This window comes from Sapajus apella, unplaced genomic scaffold (genome assembly GCF_009761245.1).
Source record: "Sapajus apella isolate SASKATOON/1434 unplaced genomic scaffold, GSC_monkey_1.0 scaffold86, whole genome shotgun sequence".
Lineage (NCBI taxonomy): Eukaryota > Metazoa > Chordata > Mammalia > Primates > Cebidae > Sapajus > Sapajus apella.
The window spans coordinates 4,844,674-4,863,337 of NW_022437026.1; the positions used below are offsets into that span (position 1 = coordinate 4,844,674).

The 18,664-nt window shown below is 47.1% G+C and overlaps 1 protein-coding gene across 2 annotated transcripts in view; it reads left to right on the forward strand.

Moving 5' to 3' along the window:
* PRMT8 (protein arginine methyltransferase 8) overlaps positions 1 to 18,664 on the forward strand; it is a 94,888-nt gene that overhangs the window by 36,901 nt on the left and 39,323 nt on the right. Inside the window, exons 2-4 of one of the 2 annotated variants that reach the window (XM_032254490.1) lie at positions 4,375 to 4,560; positions 14,005 to 14,160; positions 17,734 to 17,797. In XM_032254490.1, the coding sequence (XP_032110381.1) occupies positions 4,375 to 4,560; positions 14,005 to 14,160; positions 17,734 to 17,797 (406 nt within the window). The remainder of the gene's footprint in view (positions 1 to 4,374; positions 4,561 to 14,004; positions 14,161 to 17,733; positions 17,798 to 18,664) is intronic. The other variant, XM_032254491.1, reaches the window with a different exon arrangement.

An 18,664-nucleotide genomic window follows, 5' to 3' on the forward strand; every position in this document is an offset into this window, starting at 1 on the left:
AGGTTGACTTTGTTTCGGAGCCCTTGATTGGACACTGGAGTGCAATGCTCAGGCCACACATCCTCAGAGAAGGGCAGTCTGGAAGTGACAGGAGTGAGGACACATCCTCCCAGCTTCACTGTTTGCCTCCGTGTCCCCAAGCCTCTCTGCCTGGTCCCCTGGTGCCTCCAAGGTCCTGGTAGGAGGTCCTGTCCTAGCTTCTCTCTCAGGCCCATCCTCTCTCCCCTCTACCTTCCCTCCCTTGGAGTCTGTCTACCTGCACTGTTTCAGCAGTCACAGGTGGCTTCCCAATTCAAGTACCAGCATCAGCTTCTCTCCAGAAGTCTGAGATGATAATTCTTTGTGTTTCTCAATATTGTTATTTTTTGCTATTGACAAAGCAGTACATGTCAACGGCATACATTTTAGAAAATATAAACACACACAAGAAAGAAAACTCTTCATAACCCAAACCCTAGAGCAATCACCAACAATCCTGGCACCTTCTGAGTCCCCTCTCTTCACACACAGGCATGAACAGGCTTACATTTTTAAAATGGGACCCCACTGCCTACTCTTCTCCCACTTGTCCTCCTCAACCAACAATTTGTCATGATCATATTTTCGTGTCATCGGACACTCTTCCCAATACTTCTAATGGCTGCATAGTATTCTACTGTGTGGCTACACCACAGTTTAATGTTTTGCTTTGTGGAACATTTAAGTTGACTCCTATCTTTTGTCACTAAGGACAGCGTTGTCGTGAAATTCTTAACAGCTACATTGTTATGATGATCTGTGATTATCTCCTTAATATGAAGTCCACAAAACTTTAATTGCTGGGCTAACGGATTTGTGCTCTTTAGCACTTTAAATAAGTCTTAACCAACTGCTTTCTAAAAGTCTTGACCTATTTTCATTCCCACTAGAAATGTGTGAAAGCACCTGTTTCTCTGCAGCTCTTACATATGCAGCGCTTTGATAGTTTTGGTGGGAGAAGAGCTTACCTGGTATTTAAGAACCCTAAGTTTTTAATTTGAATTTACCTGATTTCTAGCGAGGTTTAACGTTTTTGCTGCACATTAACTTGCCATTTGTATTTTACACGTACTTGCCTCATGTGAATAGACTATCAAACCCTTTCCCCAACGTTACATTGTGGGTGTTCATCTATTTTTATATTGGCTTATAAGAGCTCTCTACGTATTAAGGGTATTAACCTTTGTCTGCCATATATGCTAAAATGTGCTTTTCGGCCTATCATTTGCCTTTTAACTTTGATTATGGTATTTATTGTCTGGAACTGCGTTAATGCCTTGCTAGACATCTTTTCTTATATGTCTCAATGACATTTCCAACTCTGCGTATCCAAACTGAAATTCACTATTTCCCCCCACCCCAACCTGCTCTGCCTGCTGACTGGCTTATTTTTGTTAATGTCACCACCATTTCCCTAGTCACCCAGGCTTGAAATGTTGAAGTCATCTTTGATTCCATCTCCTCTCTCTTCCCCTGTGTGTCCTCAGTTGCCAAAGCCTGTGGAGTCTATTTCTGCGCTTTCTCTGGCAGGCAGCCCCTCGGACATTCCAGTAGTTCAGGATCTCACTATTTCTTGACTGGACTTTGAAAATAGCCCCCAAAGTTCATACCTTGCCTCTCCTCCATTTTCTTCTTCTCCTTGGCCCCTCCCATGCACTGCTACCACATTTATCTTCCTAAAGCAGAGCCCGAACACGGAAGTCGCCAGTTCCCTGGTTACAAAGCAGCAATAGCTCCCCGTTGTCTTTTGTGTTTAATTACAACCTCTCAGCCTGGACATAATTTCCTTTCAACTGAATCTCTCACTGTCTCAGCCAAGCAGCTCCCAAACGAACTCACTGCTCTCCTGCCTCTTTGTTGCTCAAGCTGTCCCTTCCTCCACCTGACAAAATCCATTGAAAAAGCTCCCACCTCACCCCACCTCCTGCTATCCCAGGGCTTCCTGACTCTTTGCACAACTAAAGTGAATTCTCTTTCCTGTGAACCTCCAGAACAATTTGCTTGAACTTCTCTGGTAGGACAAACCTTATTCCAGCACCTATTAGAGACACTAAGGGTCTTAGAATCTAGGAAACAGGGTCCTTGGAGGGCACGGTTCCCATATGTCTCTGTTTCTTCCACAGGACTTGTGCGGTGCCTGGCTGTTGTAGATGTTCAGTAGGTAGTTGTGGAATTAAAACGAACACCCCATGTAGCTGAATGTTCAGTGATCACAGGCCACTGCTGTTTCCCACCCACTCCCAGCCTCCTGGGACTCTTAGCCTGTGGAGTCTCAGGAAGCACATGGGAAAGAGGGAGCCTTGGAACCAGAGTGGAATGACAGCTAAGGGGTGCTGGAGGTCCCTGTGACCTTGACCACGCACAATGCCCAGACCAGCTAGGACTTATTCCTCTTCCTTAACATATTTAAATGGAGTCAATATTGGGGTCAGCTTCACGCACAGAGCCTTCTCTGGCTTTAGAGGTGATTCTGCAGGCTGCACAGGAGTGTGCAATTGACACAGGCTATATTTAGCCTCCCAGAGACCGTGACCAACATGGCAAGCTGAGGGTGGGTACACCTGCTGAATTCTAATGAGGCAGCCCCACTCGCCTCTGCCAGCCCGCCTGGGATCTCACCAACCTGAAATCTGATGTTGCTAAACTGGGAAATGTGTTATTTCCCAAGTGTGGTAGCCTAGATACACTGGGAAAATGGGATCATCCCACTCCCCCCAGCTCACTCCCCTGTAGCCCTGGACACCGGACAGTCTGGGGGCTATGCCAAATGATTCCGGGGAGCAGATGAAATCACTTGGCTTTCTTGATCTTGCTGTGTCCTAGGATCCCCCTGTTTCCCTTGCTAGAAAGGAGACAGCAAGTCTGAGCTGACCCAGCTCACTGACAAGAAAATCGAGACATAGAATAAGGACATGATTTATGTAATAGTAATAATGAGCACTTACTATGTGCCAGCCTGTCCTAACGCCTTTCCGTATGCTAACTCCTCCAAACTTTTGGACAAATTTTTCAGGTAGGTTTTATTATGATTTGTGTTCTATAGAGGAGGGAAAGCTGAGGCACAGTGATGACAAACGATTTCCCAAGGTCACACAGCCAACAAGCGCTGGGTTTCAGAGTCAGGCAGTGTGGCTCCAGGGTTTGTACTTTCAGCCACTTTGCTATCTGCCTCCTAGTATCTATTTTTAATTTCACTAGAGCCAGGATAGGATCCAGGAGCCTGGATTTCCAGCCCCAGAGGACAGACTGCTAGATCATATTCCTTTTCGATTTTTCAAATTCTGCCCTGCTTTGAGGCCTTTACCATGCCTTGCACATCTGGGTCTCCTGCGCTCCAGGGAGAGGAGGTCTCCCGGCAAAACTGCTTCTGTTGCAGCTTTGAGCTTCTGGGCTCCAGTTGCTGTCCCTGGGTGCCAGAAGCTCCCTGGACCCCCATCCCCTTCTACCTGCTCCCCCTAGCCTGTGGAGGACCAGGGAGCAGACCGTCATGGGCAGTAGCAGTGGGTGTAGAGCTGGGCTGGGCCTCAGGATTGGGGCACCCAGGAATAGCAATAATTGGTCGTGTGGAGACCATCAGTGTGGTTATCCACAGTGCTGAATCCAGGGTAGAACTGTGAATCAGAAACTAGGAGCAAGACAGCAGGTGGGAGACACCAGAACCTAAGACATCTGCACTGTGGGGACCAAATCCTCCTGGAGCTTGATGCTGCCTGTTGAGTGGAGAGAAGCCCATGGGTCCACCTTCCTGAGGACGCAGGTGGAACTTGGTTTCATCTAGCAGATCTTACTACGTGCCTGGCCCTTTTCTAAGCACTTCAAAATACAAACTTGTGTAATCCTCAGGACAACTCTAGGAGGCAGGGACCATTTTATTCCCATGTTAGAGACAAGGAAAATGAGGCATTGAGAAGTTGGGAAGTTTGCCCGAAGTCGTATAGCTGGGAAGTGGCAGAGCTGGGATTCAGCTCCGGAACCCACACTCTTGGCCACCGTTCTGTGCTATGCATCTTCCCCTTTACTGAGTGCTTCCTGTTTGCCTTCAAAGGAAGATGCTGTTTCCCCATTTCACAGTACACAAACTGAGGCCTGCATTTGCTCAGGTCACCCAACTAATAAGAGCTGAAAGTAGGTGAAATTCAGGTCTATGTGGCTCCTCCGTGGCCTGCCATTCAGCAGATCACAGCCAAGAGCCCTGCTGCCGGGAGCTGGAAGGGCTCACCTACCTCCCTTTCAGGAAGGGCTGCTGTGGCTGCTTGAGGCCGGCCTCAGGGAGGGCGAAGGAAAGAGGACCACCAGACCTCACAAGCGGAACCTTGTTGTCTCTCCTAACACCGGACCCCCTTCTCTTCCCCTCAGGTGAACAGCCCCCCCTCCCAGCCCCCTCAGCCCGTCATCCCTGCTAAGCCCGTGCAATGTGTCCATCATGTGTCCACTCAACCCAGCTGCCCAGGACGGGGCAAGATGTCCAAGCTGCTGAACCCAGAGGAGATGACCTCCAGAGATTATTACTTCGACTCCTACGCCCACTTTGGGATTCACGAGGTAAAGTCTCCCAAGGGAGTGGCTAATGGGGTGAGGTTGACTCTGCCTTTGTATTGTTTTCAGAGGCAGCACAGTGTTCAACTCCTTGCCGTGGTAAAGTGAGTGTTCCCAGCGTCCCTGAGTCCTCTGACCCTTTCTCCAACCTTGGGGTACCCTCTGGGAGGGGGCCAGGCCAGGCCTGGAGCAGGGGATCATGGGAAAGTGTGTGTCTGTATGCTCCACAGTCAGAGAGAGCACCCAAGGTGTTTAGGGTTGCTTTGCTTTACATTCCATCTCCTGTGTCTGTCCCCAGCCATAAACCCAGCTCATCCAGTGTGGGCTGGATAGCACTGGTCTTTGCACCAGGAGCTCAAATGCTTGCAGCCAGCAAGGACCTTCCAGAGATCATGATGTCCATTCTCTAACCAATGAGCACCTCCAGAGGAAGAGCTGCAGGAAGCTTTCTTGGGCGCTTGGCTCAGGTCTGACACCCTGATTGAGTATCTGGAAATTCTTATGTCTAAATGCCAGTCTTACACCACAGCAGAGAAGACTAATGTTGGCTATGGAACAGAACAAAGCCTCCTAACACGAGGCTTCCTGGCTAGAGTGGGGGCCTAATTGTTCCCTTACTGTATATCTTTCATTATAATCTCCAGCAATTTCTTCAGCCACCCCAAATAAGTAAGTAGCATTTACTGAGTGCTTGCTAAGTACCAGACACAGTTCTAAGCACATGATACGTATCATTTCATTTCATTCCAATAAAAACTCTATGAAGAAAATATTCCCACGATCCTCTTACAGTGTAAAAACAAATTGGGAACAAAAGTTTGCTTGCTATGCAAATCCGTTTTCAAAACAAGTCTCCAAGAGCTTCCTTCCACGTACACACTGCTGTGAACACTTCCTACGTGGAAGTGATGACACTGCCATTGCCAGAAGGGTGTTTAGTAATTTAGTAATCATAGCCAGCTCCTTGGCTTGTTTGTTTCATTTTAGAGCTTACTACACTCTGTGTTGTCCCAAGCATTTTATATTATCGGCTCATTTATTTTTCAGGTCAACCCGGTGGGGTTGCTGTTATCATCTGTCCCCATTCTCCAGATGATTTTGGCCCTTACGAATCAGATCAACCCTCATTCAACTTTGCTGGCTTTTGTTTTGTTTTGTTTTGTTTTTGGCGAAAGGCCACAAGCTAGTAGACGGCAGAGCCAGCCATTAAACCTTCACCTTTTGTTCCCAACCATCACGCCATACAGCCCTTAAAATACGTTTTCTTTCTTCCCGTCTGGGAACTGTGAAAATTAAATTGCCATATTTGTTCCTGCTGGTTTTACTGCAGCCCCACGTGGAGGTAGAGGGTGGCAGGAGGCCCCTCCGTTACTTCTAGACTGGTGGCTCAGCCTCATTTAAATCCATGGAGGCTCAAGGTTTGGCTCCCTGAGAACTGCTCACTATGTAATACCAGTGACCCTGGGCCTGCAGCGGAGGAGGACTGGGGCCTGTGTTCAGTCCAGAAGATCCTGGCCCAGGAGGGCCTGGGCAGCTGAGCCTGCGGCTCTTGGGAGGTAAAATGCAGTCTCAGGGCAGACAGGTGAACCCTTACCCCTTCCTTGACTCTGCTCTCCTTTGGGGTAGGAATTCATGGAGCCTTGTTCTTGGCGAGAGGCTCCAGTGCGTGGGGGAAAGAGCCTCTGCGAGCGCTCTATCCTCAAGACCTTGTCCCTAATTAAAGGTCATGTTCTCCATGTGACAAGTTCTAACAGGCCTGTGGCTCTGGGTACCCATTTCAGGACAGATTCTTGGGACAAGAGAGCAGTTCTAGGGACCCTAAAATGCTTCCTCTTGGACCTGCCCAAACTCCCCCATTAGAAACCGAATAACCATGAGGTGCACTCAAGCCAAGTCTGTAGGCTCCCCGATCCCCACTCGGAGCCTCCCTGATGGGCTTCCTGGACACCTCCCTCTGTGTTGCTAGGTTCGTGCTGGGCCACACCTTTGGCATTTCAGGTGTGCTCCACTAGGCTATTCCTGATCTCTATCATTCCTTCAGGACTTGGCATCCCCAGCCTGTTACCTAGTGATTGGCACATTGTCTGGATTGCAAAGGCTTGTTGACACGGCTGCTAATCCAGTCATTCAGGCAATGCTGGTCAGCACCATACCCAGTACCCACAGAAGAGGATGCCAAGTGTCACCAGATAAATTCTAGACCAGGTTCCCTCAATTGTGTGTATTGATAGAAAAGTCAAGCTTGTTCATGCAAATACATAAACACCTTGCAGGCTGAGCTGGGAACTTGGAGTAAAAAGCCTGTGAGTCATGGATAACGTTCCTGTCCTGGGAGAGCCCTTAGCAGTCTTCTCATTGGGAAATACTTCTGGACATCTAGCTTAACTTCCTCCTGCTGCTGCACCAGACCATCTCATAGGTCATTTAATGCAGGAACAGCTAGGTAACCTTCCTTTCCCACTGAGGTTTCCTTTTACCCTGTTTTCAGCTTCCCAGATCATCTGCATGAAAGGAGGTGGGGGGCACACGGAAGAACTTTCAGCACCGTTCTTTGCAGAGAGAAGGCCTGCTCGGTTCTTGTTACCGAGCACCAGGGATCTCTGTTCCATGCCAGACGGTGCATGGTGATGCCTTTGCCTCCTTGGTCTGAGCAAGACCCATGTTTATCCATCCGGAGCCACGCTGGCCATTTGGCAGTCTTCTCTCCATCATTAAGGAAATGCTCACACAGTGGGGAGCGGCACCTCCGGCCTGCTGATTAATAGCCATCAGTCAGTGTTGACAAAACATGGTGTGGATGGATTGGGTTTGATGAGCCTGTAAGTACAAACAAGAAGTGCTGAATACAGGGGACTGTACGGGCTGGAGAGCACAGCAGGGGGTGACTCTGGACATTTCTGTTCTGATCGCCTGGCTTCATTCAGAGACAACTCTGTTTCCAGCCTCCAGAGGGCAGGGGCTAGGGAGAGGAAGACCCTGGCCTTCCGATTCAGGCCTCTCTGAGAAGAATGGAATCTTGAACAATCTTGAATCTGAGGGGGAAACTGTGTGCTTCCTGAGGCCACCACCCAGGGAGGAGGCAGCAGGCTCCGTGACCCCCAGATCCCAGCTCTGAAATCTCAGCATCTCAAACAGTCGGCACTGGGCTTGGTGCCTCAGCCGCGAGAATCCTTGCCAATGCGGCTGTGCCTTCGGCACCCTGAGCCCTGGGTGCCAATCCCACTCCCGGCCAGCTCCCTTCCTTTGGCACTCTTGCTGCAGGCTCTGTTGAAATAGACTCTTCGGGGCCTCGTTTCCCAGCAATTTGTCAATGTGCCGTCATGTGCTTAATAGGCAGGAAAGCCGGGACACAAATGAATCCACTGCTAGAGGCTGGGAGCTGTTTTCAATAGGGTGGCATGTTCCTGTCTGAGTGTCTTGGGAGTTTTTTGGGCTATTCTCCCAGGAATGTTTAAAGCAGGGGTAGAGGAAGGGGAGAGGGGACCCCTTCTTTTGGCAAATTGGGTAGGGGAAGACTTGCTAAGTCACAATTTCTGTTCTTCCAGAACTTGTACCTTCCGACCTAACTCCTGGGGTCTGGGACTTTCAGGAAAGGAGAATTGGCCAAAAAAGTGACAAAGACAATGAACTAAAGGGTGGGCACTGGTGAGGTGGGGGGGGCTCCCCATTAGCAAAAATAGGTTAGGTTTTGAAGGGAAGGCAACGGTTAAAGAAAGACACACCCACAGAAAGAGTGCGGCTCAACAGCAAATGCAGGCTCTATGTCCAGCATAAAACCTACAGAAGTGGGGGACCAGCCTAATGCCAGAGCCCCCTCCCCGATGCTTACAGGCCGAGGGTACTTACAGGTATGGGAGCGAGGGGTCTGGGCAGTATGGCTTGCTGCCTGGCAGGATATTGATAAGATGTTCCTGTGATGAGGCGGTGCTGGCCCTTGTTCTGGTGGGATGTCATGTGATGTCCCTTGGACCTTTGTCCAGCAAGATATAATAGGGATGTTTCTTTTTTTCTTTCTTTCTTTCTTTTTTTTTTTTTTTTTTTAGATGGAGTGTTGCCCTATTGCTCAGACTGGAGTGCAGTGGCATGATCTCAGCTCATTGCAACCTTCACCTCTGGGCTCTAGCGATTCTCCTGCCTCAGCCTCCCAAGTAGCTGGGATTACAGGTGCCTGCCACCATGCCCGGCTAATTCTTGTGTTTTTAGTAGAGATGGGATTTCACCATATTGGCCAGGCTGGTCTCAAACTCCTGACCTTGTGATCCACCCACCTCAGCTTTCCAAAGTGCTGAGATTATAGGCATGAGCCACTGCGCCCAGCCAGGGATGTTTCTTTAGTTGGGCCTTTGTCTGCCTTGCGGTCAAGTGGTTAGGCAGGATGCTTCTCATGGCCTGAACCCCCGTGAAATGTTTTGCTTTGACCAAGGTCTGCAAAATAGCTGGGAGCTTACAAAATGGTGCAGTGTGGACTAGCGGGCTTTCCAGAGGTACTCGGCCAATCCGCTTCCATCCACTAAAGGCAGTTTAGACTTTTAATTGTGGTTAAGACTGAAACAGTTTTGCAGCCTTTGTTTTTATTTTGCCTCCCTTCCCTGTTCACCTCAGCTATTTCCTTGCATGGATGAAGAAAAGGGTTGTAGTTATCACAAAGAGCCAGAACTAGCATTTTTGTGAAACTTACTACACTTTTGTAATCATCATAACAAACCCTACAAAGTAGGTGATATTATGACTCCCCGTTTCCAGATGAGGAAATTGAGTCACAGACAGCTGAAAGCTGGTCTGGGTCAGAGAGCTCACAAGCAGTGCAGGTATGATCTGAATGCAGTAATTTGAGATTTGAATGCTGCAGAGTCTGTGTGTTTAACCACTGTGCCGTACGGTTTTCCTGCTTATTGAGCACCTGCTATGAACCATGCCCCATGCCCAGTTCTGGGTAAACCATCTATCTTGTCTTTGGTCCGAGATCTCCTAAAGGGAAAGGCTTCAGCTCACCTTCAAAGTATTTAAAACCGGAATTGAACTCAACACAACCAATCCCCACACCTTATTCAACTTCTAATCAGATCAAAGATATCAGCCCCGGGGCAGCACAGGAAGTGATGGCTGGGCTTCAGAATGGTTCATGCCTCCTTTTCACCTTCAGTCTCCACCAGAATTTCCTCTGTGACTCACCCTAAGTGGAAACGTAAGAGAAAGAGAATTTGGGAAATGTAGCACCACCTGGCCAAGATGACACGTTGCAAAGCCTCCCAACGTGGTGCACAGAACTCCAGAAAACATGAAGCCAAACCTACAGAAGCAAAGGAATAAAAAGACAAATCCCCAGTCATGATTAAATATTTTAGCACTTCTCTCTTGGTAAGTGATCAGACACGGACACAAAAAAAAATCAGTAAGAATGCAGAAAATTTGAATAATACAATCAAACAATATGAGCTAATTGACATTTTTAGAACATTTCGTCTTCAAACTACAGAAGACATGCTCTTTTCACGTGCATGTGGGAACATTCACTAAGGTAGATCCTATGCTGGGTCACAAAACAAAGATTAAAATCATGCAAAGCATGTTTTTTCATCACAATGAATTGAATTAGAAACTGAAAACAATAAATTATCCAGAAACTCTCCAAGTAATTGGAAAGTAGGCAGCACTCTGCTAAATAGACCATGGGTCAGAGAAGAGATCACAGAAAGAAAGAGAAACTATCCCAAACTAAATGATAGTGGAAATACAACATATTAAAATTTGGGGAAGAAAATTCAAGCAATATTTAGAGGGAAATTTATAGCGTCAAATGCTTGTGGAAAAAAAGGCATAAAATCAGTGATCAAAACATCTACCTTAGGAAGCTAGAGAAGAACAAATAAGACCCAAGTAAGGTGAAGAAAGGAAATAATTAAGATGAAAACAGAAGTCAATGCAGTAGAAACTAAACAGTGGAGAAAACCAACAAAGCCAAAAGTTGCTTTGTGAAATGGTTAATTAAATTGATAATATCTAGCTAGACTAATCAAGAAAAAAAGAGAAAACGCAAATTATCGTATTGTAAATGAAGGCAAGAACATTGTGACGATCATGCAGATACTCAACAGGCAATGGGAGAATATGATGACATGTCATGCTGATAAATTTGACATTGTACGCAAAATGGATACATGCCTTGAAAAAATATCTTGTCAAAACTGACATAAAATGCATCAAAAACTAAAATAGCCCTGTACTAATTAGAGAAATTGAATTCATATAAAACTTTCCATAAAAGAACTCCAGGCATATATGGTTTTACTGGTGAATTATAATCAACATTTAAAGAAGAAATGTACCTAACACAAACTTTTGTGGAAAATACATGAGCAGAGAACATTTCCTAACTTATGTGATGAGCCCTGTATAACTTCGATTACCAGAGAAAAGTTAAGACAAAGTTACAGATCAACATTCCTCATAATTATGAATATGCAGCAAAATGTTAGCAAATAAAACCCAGCAATATTTTAAAAAGCTAATGCATCATGGCAAAGTGTTCATGTAACATTAAAAACCAATCTGTGAAGTTCAACCCATTGACAAAGAGAAAAGTCATATACCATCTCAATAAATGAAAAAGCATGTGACAAAATTAAATACCAATTCATGATAAAAATCTCTCACCAAGTTAAAAATAGAAGGGAACTTCTTCAGTCTGATGAAAGACATTTATAGGAAGCCTAAATTATACTTAATGGATATATTATTGGAACAAAGGAAGGATGTCTGTCCTCTGTAATTCTATTCAACATTTTACTGACAGTCTTTGCCCATGCAATAAAGCAAGAGGAAAGAACCAAAAAATAAAAGGCATACAGATAGGAAAAAAAGAAGAAAAATTGTCTTTATTCACAAGTGACAAGATTTTTTACATAGAAAAATAAAGAAATCTGAAAAAAAAAAATCTACTGGAATTAATATGTCAAGTGAGCAAGGCTGCAAAATACAAAGTCATATATACACCAACACTTTGGAAAATGAAAAGCTTTACACACCATATACAGTACCACAAAATAAAATAATTGAATGGGGCCATGTGTGGTGGCTCACACTTTTAATCCCAGCACTTTAAGAGGCCAAGGTGGGCATATTGCTTGAGTCCAATCATTTAAGATCAGCTTGGGCAACATGGAAAAAACACCGTCTCTATCCAAAAAACACAAAAATTAGCCAGTCTCATAACCTGGCCTCAAAATAAACAAAAAAATAAAATTTTTTGAAAAACTAAATAAGATAAAACAGTTGAATGGAAATGTAAGATCTTTATACAGAAATCTATACACCATTCCAGAGATAAATAAAAGATCTAGATAAATGGAGAGCTGTGACGTTCTTGGATTATAAAACTCAAAATTGCTAAGATGTCAGTTCTCCCCAAATTGATCTGTAGATTTAATACAATTCTGATAGATGCCGGGAGACTATTCTGTATGAATTAATAAGGTAATTCTAAAATTTACATGGAAATGCAAAGGGCCTAGAAGAAACGAAATAATCTTGTTAAAGAACTACATTGGAAGACTCTCACTACTTTATTTCAAAGTTAATATAGAGGTGCAGCAGTCAAGTCAATGTTAACGTTGTATATCAGTGGACTAGATCAGAGAAGCCACACATGTAGAGTCAGTTGATTTTTGGTAAAGTTGACAAGGTAATTAATGGAGAAAATGGTGTTTGGACCATTTATTTACAAGAAAAAAATGAGCTCACACCCCTATCTTACACTATACACAAAAATTAATTTGACATGTAAAAGCCACAGTTATAAAGCCTCTAGAAAAAAACAAAGAAGAATGTCTTTGTGACTTGGGGTACACAAAGATCAGATAGGGCACAAAAAGCACCAATCATAAATGAAAAAAATGAAAAAACTGATCTTTATCAAAATTTAAAACTGCTTTTCAAAAGACAACATTAAGAAAATGAAAAGGCAAATCACAGATTTGGAGAAGACATTTGCAATATATATGCAGTATACCTGATGAAGGAGTGGCTTCCAGAATGTATAAACCCCTGCAATTCAGTAAGAACAAGACAAACAGCTCAAGACAAAGACGAACAGAGGACTTGAATCTGCACTTCACAAAAGATGATACATATAAATAATCAATAAGCGCATGAAAAAATTACTTCAGTAATCATCAGGGAAATGCAATTAAAACTACAATGAGACACCAGTTCATATCCACAAGAATGGCTAAACTAAAAAGATGGATAATGTGAAGTTGCTGGGCTGTGAAGCACCTTGAACTCTCTCACATTGCTGATGGGAGTGTAAAATGGTACAACTAGTTTGGAAAACTCTTTGGCAATTTCTTATGAAGTTAAACATGTACCTACCCTAAGACCCAGGACACTTACTTTTAGGTATCTACCCAAGGGAAATGAAAACATATCCTTTGCTATTACAAATAAATAGCAAAAAACTGGAAAAAATCCTAATATCCCACAAGCATTGTGGTATGTTCATACAGTGGAATACCATTCAATAACAACAACAAAAGAACAAACCTTGGAACTGTGTAGTAACATACATGAATCTCAAAAACTTTATGTTGCACAATTTATAAAAGTTCTAAAATAGGCAGAAGGAAGCTTTGATGATAGAAATCAGATCATATGTCATCTTGGGAGAGGCTGAAGATTGACTACAAAAGGGCATGAAGGACTTTCTGGGGTGATAGAAATGTTCTATATTTTGGTAATTGTGGTGTACATTTGTCAAAGCCCTTTTACTGAACCAAAAGCTTAAAACCTGGGCTTTTGTTGTACGCAAATTATGCTTCAATAGAGTTGATTTCTAAAAAAAATCACCTTTGATAATAAATTAGTTAAAAGTATTTGCTGATACCTTGAATGGCCAAAGATCCCTACCTCACCACCGAACACAGAGTTAACATGTTCTCTTTGGGTCAGAGTACATTTTAACAAGTAATCTTCTTTCTCTCTCACTGCAAAGCCCTTATGCTGGACAGAGGAACATGTTCCTAGTCTTAAAAAAAAAAAAAAAAAAAAAGCAAACAAAGCAAAAAATACACTGACAAAATCCTCTTTAAATAACTTGTTCAGTGACTGTTCTCTCACCCTGACAGAAAGTTCTTCTTTGGGCTTAACTTAAATTTCTTACGCTGTGTTGCACTGATCTTTCCTTTGATCGTTTAATAAATCAGAGCTTTCCCAGGTCTGGACATGAGTTTCTCTTCTGATGGTGCATAACTATCTTTCTGGGTAGAGTTTTAAGGCAGAGGAAGCTTGGAATGATGATGGTAGCGCCTGGCCCAGCTGCCCCACTGCTGTCCTCTGTGGCTCTGCCTGATGATATCATTGAGTCTCCTGAAGGGTCACCTGGGGTGGTGTGTACAAGGTACTCCCAGGTACCTTGAATTCACTCATGTTTCATTTCTTTTCCCTCCACCACAGGAAATGCTGAAGGACGAGGTGCGGACACTCACTTACCGGAACTCCATGTACCACAACAAGCATGTGTTCAAGGACAAAGTGGTACTGGATGTCGGGAGTGGTACTGGGATCCTTTCCATGTTCGCTGCCAAGGCAGGGGCCAAGAAGGTGTTTGGGGTGAGCATGCCACTTCCTCCCATATGCTGGCTTCCACAGAGCTGGCCCCTTGCCCTCTGCCTCCACCCGCCCTCCTAGAAGTACAAAATCTGATTCATCTCTTTTGCTGGGGTCACACCTTCGAGGAGTAGAAGAAATCAGGTGTGACTCTCAGGAAGCGAGGCAGGCTGCCTGTCCCTATGCATGGCTCCTGGGTTCTTGTGACCGCTGACATTTGCAGAGGAATTTGGGTCTCCCAAGACCATTCCAATGTCATCATGATCTTTCAGTGCTCAGCCCCAAGGTCAGCTTCAGAGGCAGTGCAGGTGGTTATGCGGGGGAGCTCTGGTTAGAAGTTCTGCATTTACATTCACTAAGCATGTGACCTTGAACTATTCACTTCCCTGTACCCCACTTTCTCTATCCGTAAAATACACATAATAGCAGTCCCTTGCGCACAGGGTGATTGTGAGGATTAAATGAGTTTAATACATGTAAAGTGCTTAAAATAGTGCCCAGCATATGGCAAATGCTCAGCATCTATTATTACAGTTGAGATGGGCCCCTAGAGATAATGGGAAAAGCTCCTTCCCATTTTCTTTAAAGGGCAAGTCGGTCAACTTAACTTCTGTTGTTTTGGCTGTGGCAGCACTTCCAGGCTAGATGTGGGGTCTGACCCCCTGGGAAGCCTCCCAGCTGTCCCCGAGCTCTCCTAAGGCAGCTCTGCACAGCCTGATGACTGAGGGCCTGGGAGGGTCCAGAGCTGGAAAGAAACTAAAAAAGAAGAGCTGTGAGCCTCGGACTGACATTTGAGAATGCAGTGTGCCCAGGGCTGGAGCACGAGTATTCATCTTGGTCAAAATGAAAGGCAAACTGCAATGAGGTTCCCAGCCTGCATGTGAGCCAGCCCAACTGCAGAGGCCCTGGTGACCTCAGCAGCGTGCAGCTTGTCTTTGCTCCCATGCATTTGGCTGGGCCATCCCATAGCCAGCCCTGGGGAACCACCCTGCCACTGACTCCCAGATGGACTATATACTCCTAAATCCCCTGACCACCCTCTGCCTCCAGAGGCCTGCCCCTAAGTCACTCAGCAGGACAGCGTTCTTCCTCCAAGCCTGGCTTGGAAAACCCTTGGGCCGTGACTGCCCAGGGATTTTCTGAAAGCCTGGGCTGCCCTCAGGTTGCCTCAAGTGTAGATTTGATCCAGAAAAGCTGTGATGTTCTCAATTGAGGCACTTGCTGAGGGCAGGAACCCACCTGGATGCCCAAGAGCAGGTCATGTCATCATCACTGGTATGACTGTTGGTTCTCCAGGATGGAGACATCAGGCGAGGGACAGATAACTCTTAGTGAGTTCACAGGGCATCAGAGCTGGACTTGAGGCCTCTGGTGACCCCCACGTGCTTTCTCTCCCAGCACAGAGGCCTGGTCTCAGCACTGGCCTTGGTGGGGGACAGGGCTGAGCATGGTGTCCCTGGCGCCTGAGTCATCCGGGGGCTCCAGCCAAGGAGCTGTCAGGAGGAGGCTCCCACTTGGTGCCTTCCAGCTGCGGTGACTTGGCGAGATCTGTCTGCCTCCCGCCCTTCTCTCTAACAGCTCTTTTATAAATGGCTCCTCCACATTTAGCTGGGCTCCTTTCCGGATGGCTCATTTCACAGTTTCTCCTGTTCCAGACCCCTTCCACCCACTGCTGTCCTCCAGTGGGGAGATGAGATGGCGGGAGAGAGAGACAGAGAGAGGGAGGGAAGAAGACCATTGTCCCAGACAGAGTGGAGACAGGCCCAGAGAAAGAGACAGATGTGATAGGAGCAATGGAGAGGAGACAGAGAGAGAGAGAGAAAGTCGCAGAGAAAAGCTAGGTAAATGGGGGAGGGGTCCGAAAAAGCAGAAAGAAGACACAGGAGAAAGCACAAAAGAAAAGAATTGGCAGAGATGGGCAGATCACCTGAGGTCAGGAGTTCAAGACAAGCCTGGCCAACATGGTGAAACCTTGTGTCTACTAAAAATATAAAAATTAACTGGGCATGGTGCCAGGTGCCTGTAATCCCAGCTACTCAGGAGGCTGAGGCAGGAGACTTGCTTGAACTCAGGAGGCAGAAGTTTCGGTGAGCCAAGATTGTGCCATTGCACGCCAGCCTGGGCAACAGAGACGCCATCTCAAAAAAAAAAAAAAATCAGGAGAGTGAAGAGAGGTGGTAAAGAGAGAGGAGAGAAGAAATAGAACAGGAGAAGACGGAAGAAAGGAAAACGAGGAGGGAAGGACACCACCCCGCCCTCTGAGCGGCGAACAAGCTCCGGCTGAGTTCACCCTCACAACACCCGAGTGCACTGGGGGCTTTGAATTCTCTCGGGAGGACACTGAGTTGCAGTTAGGAAGGGCAGTGGCCAGGCGTGAATTGGGGCTGCCTGCTCCAGGTCTCATGCTCCTCATCACTCAATGCAGTCACCTCTTGCAGATCAGATGATGACATGGCCAGAGGGGGAGAAGAAGAAGAGGGAATCACAGCCCCACAGACAGTGCGACCTGAAGGCCAGGGACCTGGCAGTCCAGGAAAGGGCTGGTTCTCCCGGGACCTGCACCCTGGCCGGAGTCTGCCTCCTTGGATGCAGCTCTAACTGAGTGACCCCTTCTGACCCCGTAGGTGCCCTCTCCCTTCCTCAAGGCGTGGCCAGAGGCGTCAGAAACTCCCTCAGTGCCCCTTTGCGAGTACTTCTCAAGGGAATGGTCCCTGCCCGAGGCCCGGGGGTAGTCTGAGGGGCCCCCAAGTGTGGAGGTGAGTAGAGCTCAGAGCCTTAGCACGGGCCAGCCTCTGTAAGAGGGCCGGCCCTGGAGGTGAGGACAGCTCTCGGCAGCTGCCCCTCCATGTCCAGCACCCCTGGCCGTGTGCCTGAGACGCTAACCCTGGGCTGGAGCTTGGCTCCCAACCATCCCCACGAGGGCCTCCTCTCAGGGAAGGTCTACTCATCTCTCAAGTACCTTGGCCCTTTGCTTAGGAGGTCTGGAGAGCCTGGAAAGACGTCCGGATTCAAAGGAATACATTCTTTCAAAGATGGAGGGGCAAAAGCTAATGCGGGGAATGCGAGGGAGGAGAAGAACTTAAAGCAGCCTTGAGGTCCTGACCTGGCTTTTTCCGGATGGTCCCGTCCTGGAACATGGCTCGTTTACCCTGGAAGGGCTGGGCTGTGGAGGATCATGCCAAGGGAGGCTCGAAACCCTGGTTTGGCTCTGCCTTCCCATGTCCTCCCCTGGGGGAACTGTGGCTGTGCTGCCTCCTGCCATTCTCTGTTGGCCAGGAGCATGAGGTCTACCAGCCCCTTTTGAGTCTCCAGCACGGAGATCAATCCCTCCATCACGGGTGGTGGCTGGATCTGTCTTTTCACAAAGGCAGCTCAATTTCACGGAAGGCCACGGGCCTTGAGGTGGGGGGTCTGGGTTTTGGGTTTCAATCTGCCTCAAAGTTGTGATGCGGCCATGGGCAAGCCACCGCCCCTGCCTGGGCCTCAGCGTCTCCATCCATTGAACCAGTGTGCGTCTTGCTGTGGTTTTTTTTTTTTTTTTTGACGCCTTGCTCCTTTGTCCTGTGCCCTTTCCAGATCGAATGCTCCAGTATTTCTGACTACTCAGAGAAGATCATTAAGGCCAACCACTTGGACAACAGTAAGACATACCTCTGAGTATTTTCTCCTGGATGGAGGGGGTGGGAAGCTCAGACTTTCTTGCTCAGATGGCAAGTCAAAGGAGCACAGAGCACTTGGACTTGGGGAGGTGGGGCACCAAGCGGAGGCCCCTGCCAGCAGGACTGTGGCCATGGGTGCTGATGTTTCCACCCTCAGCAGGCCAGCTAAGGGTCACAGCAGTCTCCTCTCAGCTTTTGGCAAGCCCTGCTTGTGGCTAAATCCCAGCTGTGGGCAGCCTGTTGAGTTCTGCAAAATGGCCACATTCCTCCTCCTCCTTTTCTTCCTCTTCCCTCTCCACGAGCCCCAGCCCAATCTTTCCCTGCCACCTGCCCAAGGGCATCCTAACAGACCCCAAGATGCGATCCTCTGCTGCCCACAAGCCCTGTTACTGCTGGGCATTTTTGGCAATGAGGCTGCTCTTGAGAGTGGGCCTTTCTTCAGCTGGAGTCTGATTATAGAGAGAAGTGTTCCTTCCCTTTCTCCCCACACTCCGCCTTTCCCATGGACTGTGACATTTCCCAGCCCCTCCTCTCTGGAGCCCATCTTGGAAACAGACCCGTAAGGGTATGTGATCAGGAGACGTCCTTGGAGCTTGCAACTGACAGCAGATTTAGATGCAGTCCCCAGCCCTGCTGGGGTGAACGTCAGAAAGGCAGGCAGGGCAGCAGCCCCCTGTAGGCATCCTGTCCTACTGCGCGGGGGGCTGCAGTGAGGCCAGGAGAGGAATGGTAAACAATAAGTTGCAATACACAGAGTGAGCTGGAGCCAGACAGGGCTGGCAGGAGCAGCGGGACAGAGGCCGCCTGCAGCAGAGAGCTGCAAAGGGTCAGCTCCAAAAGACAGAGCT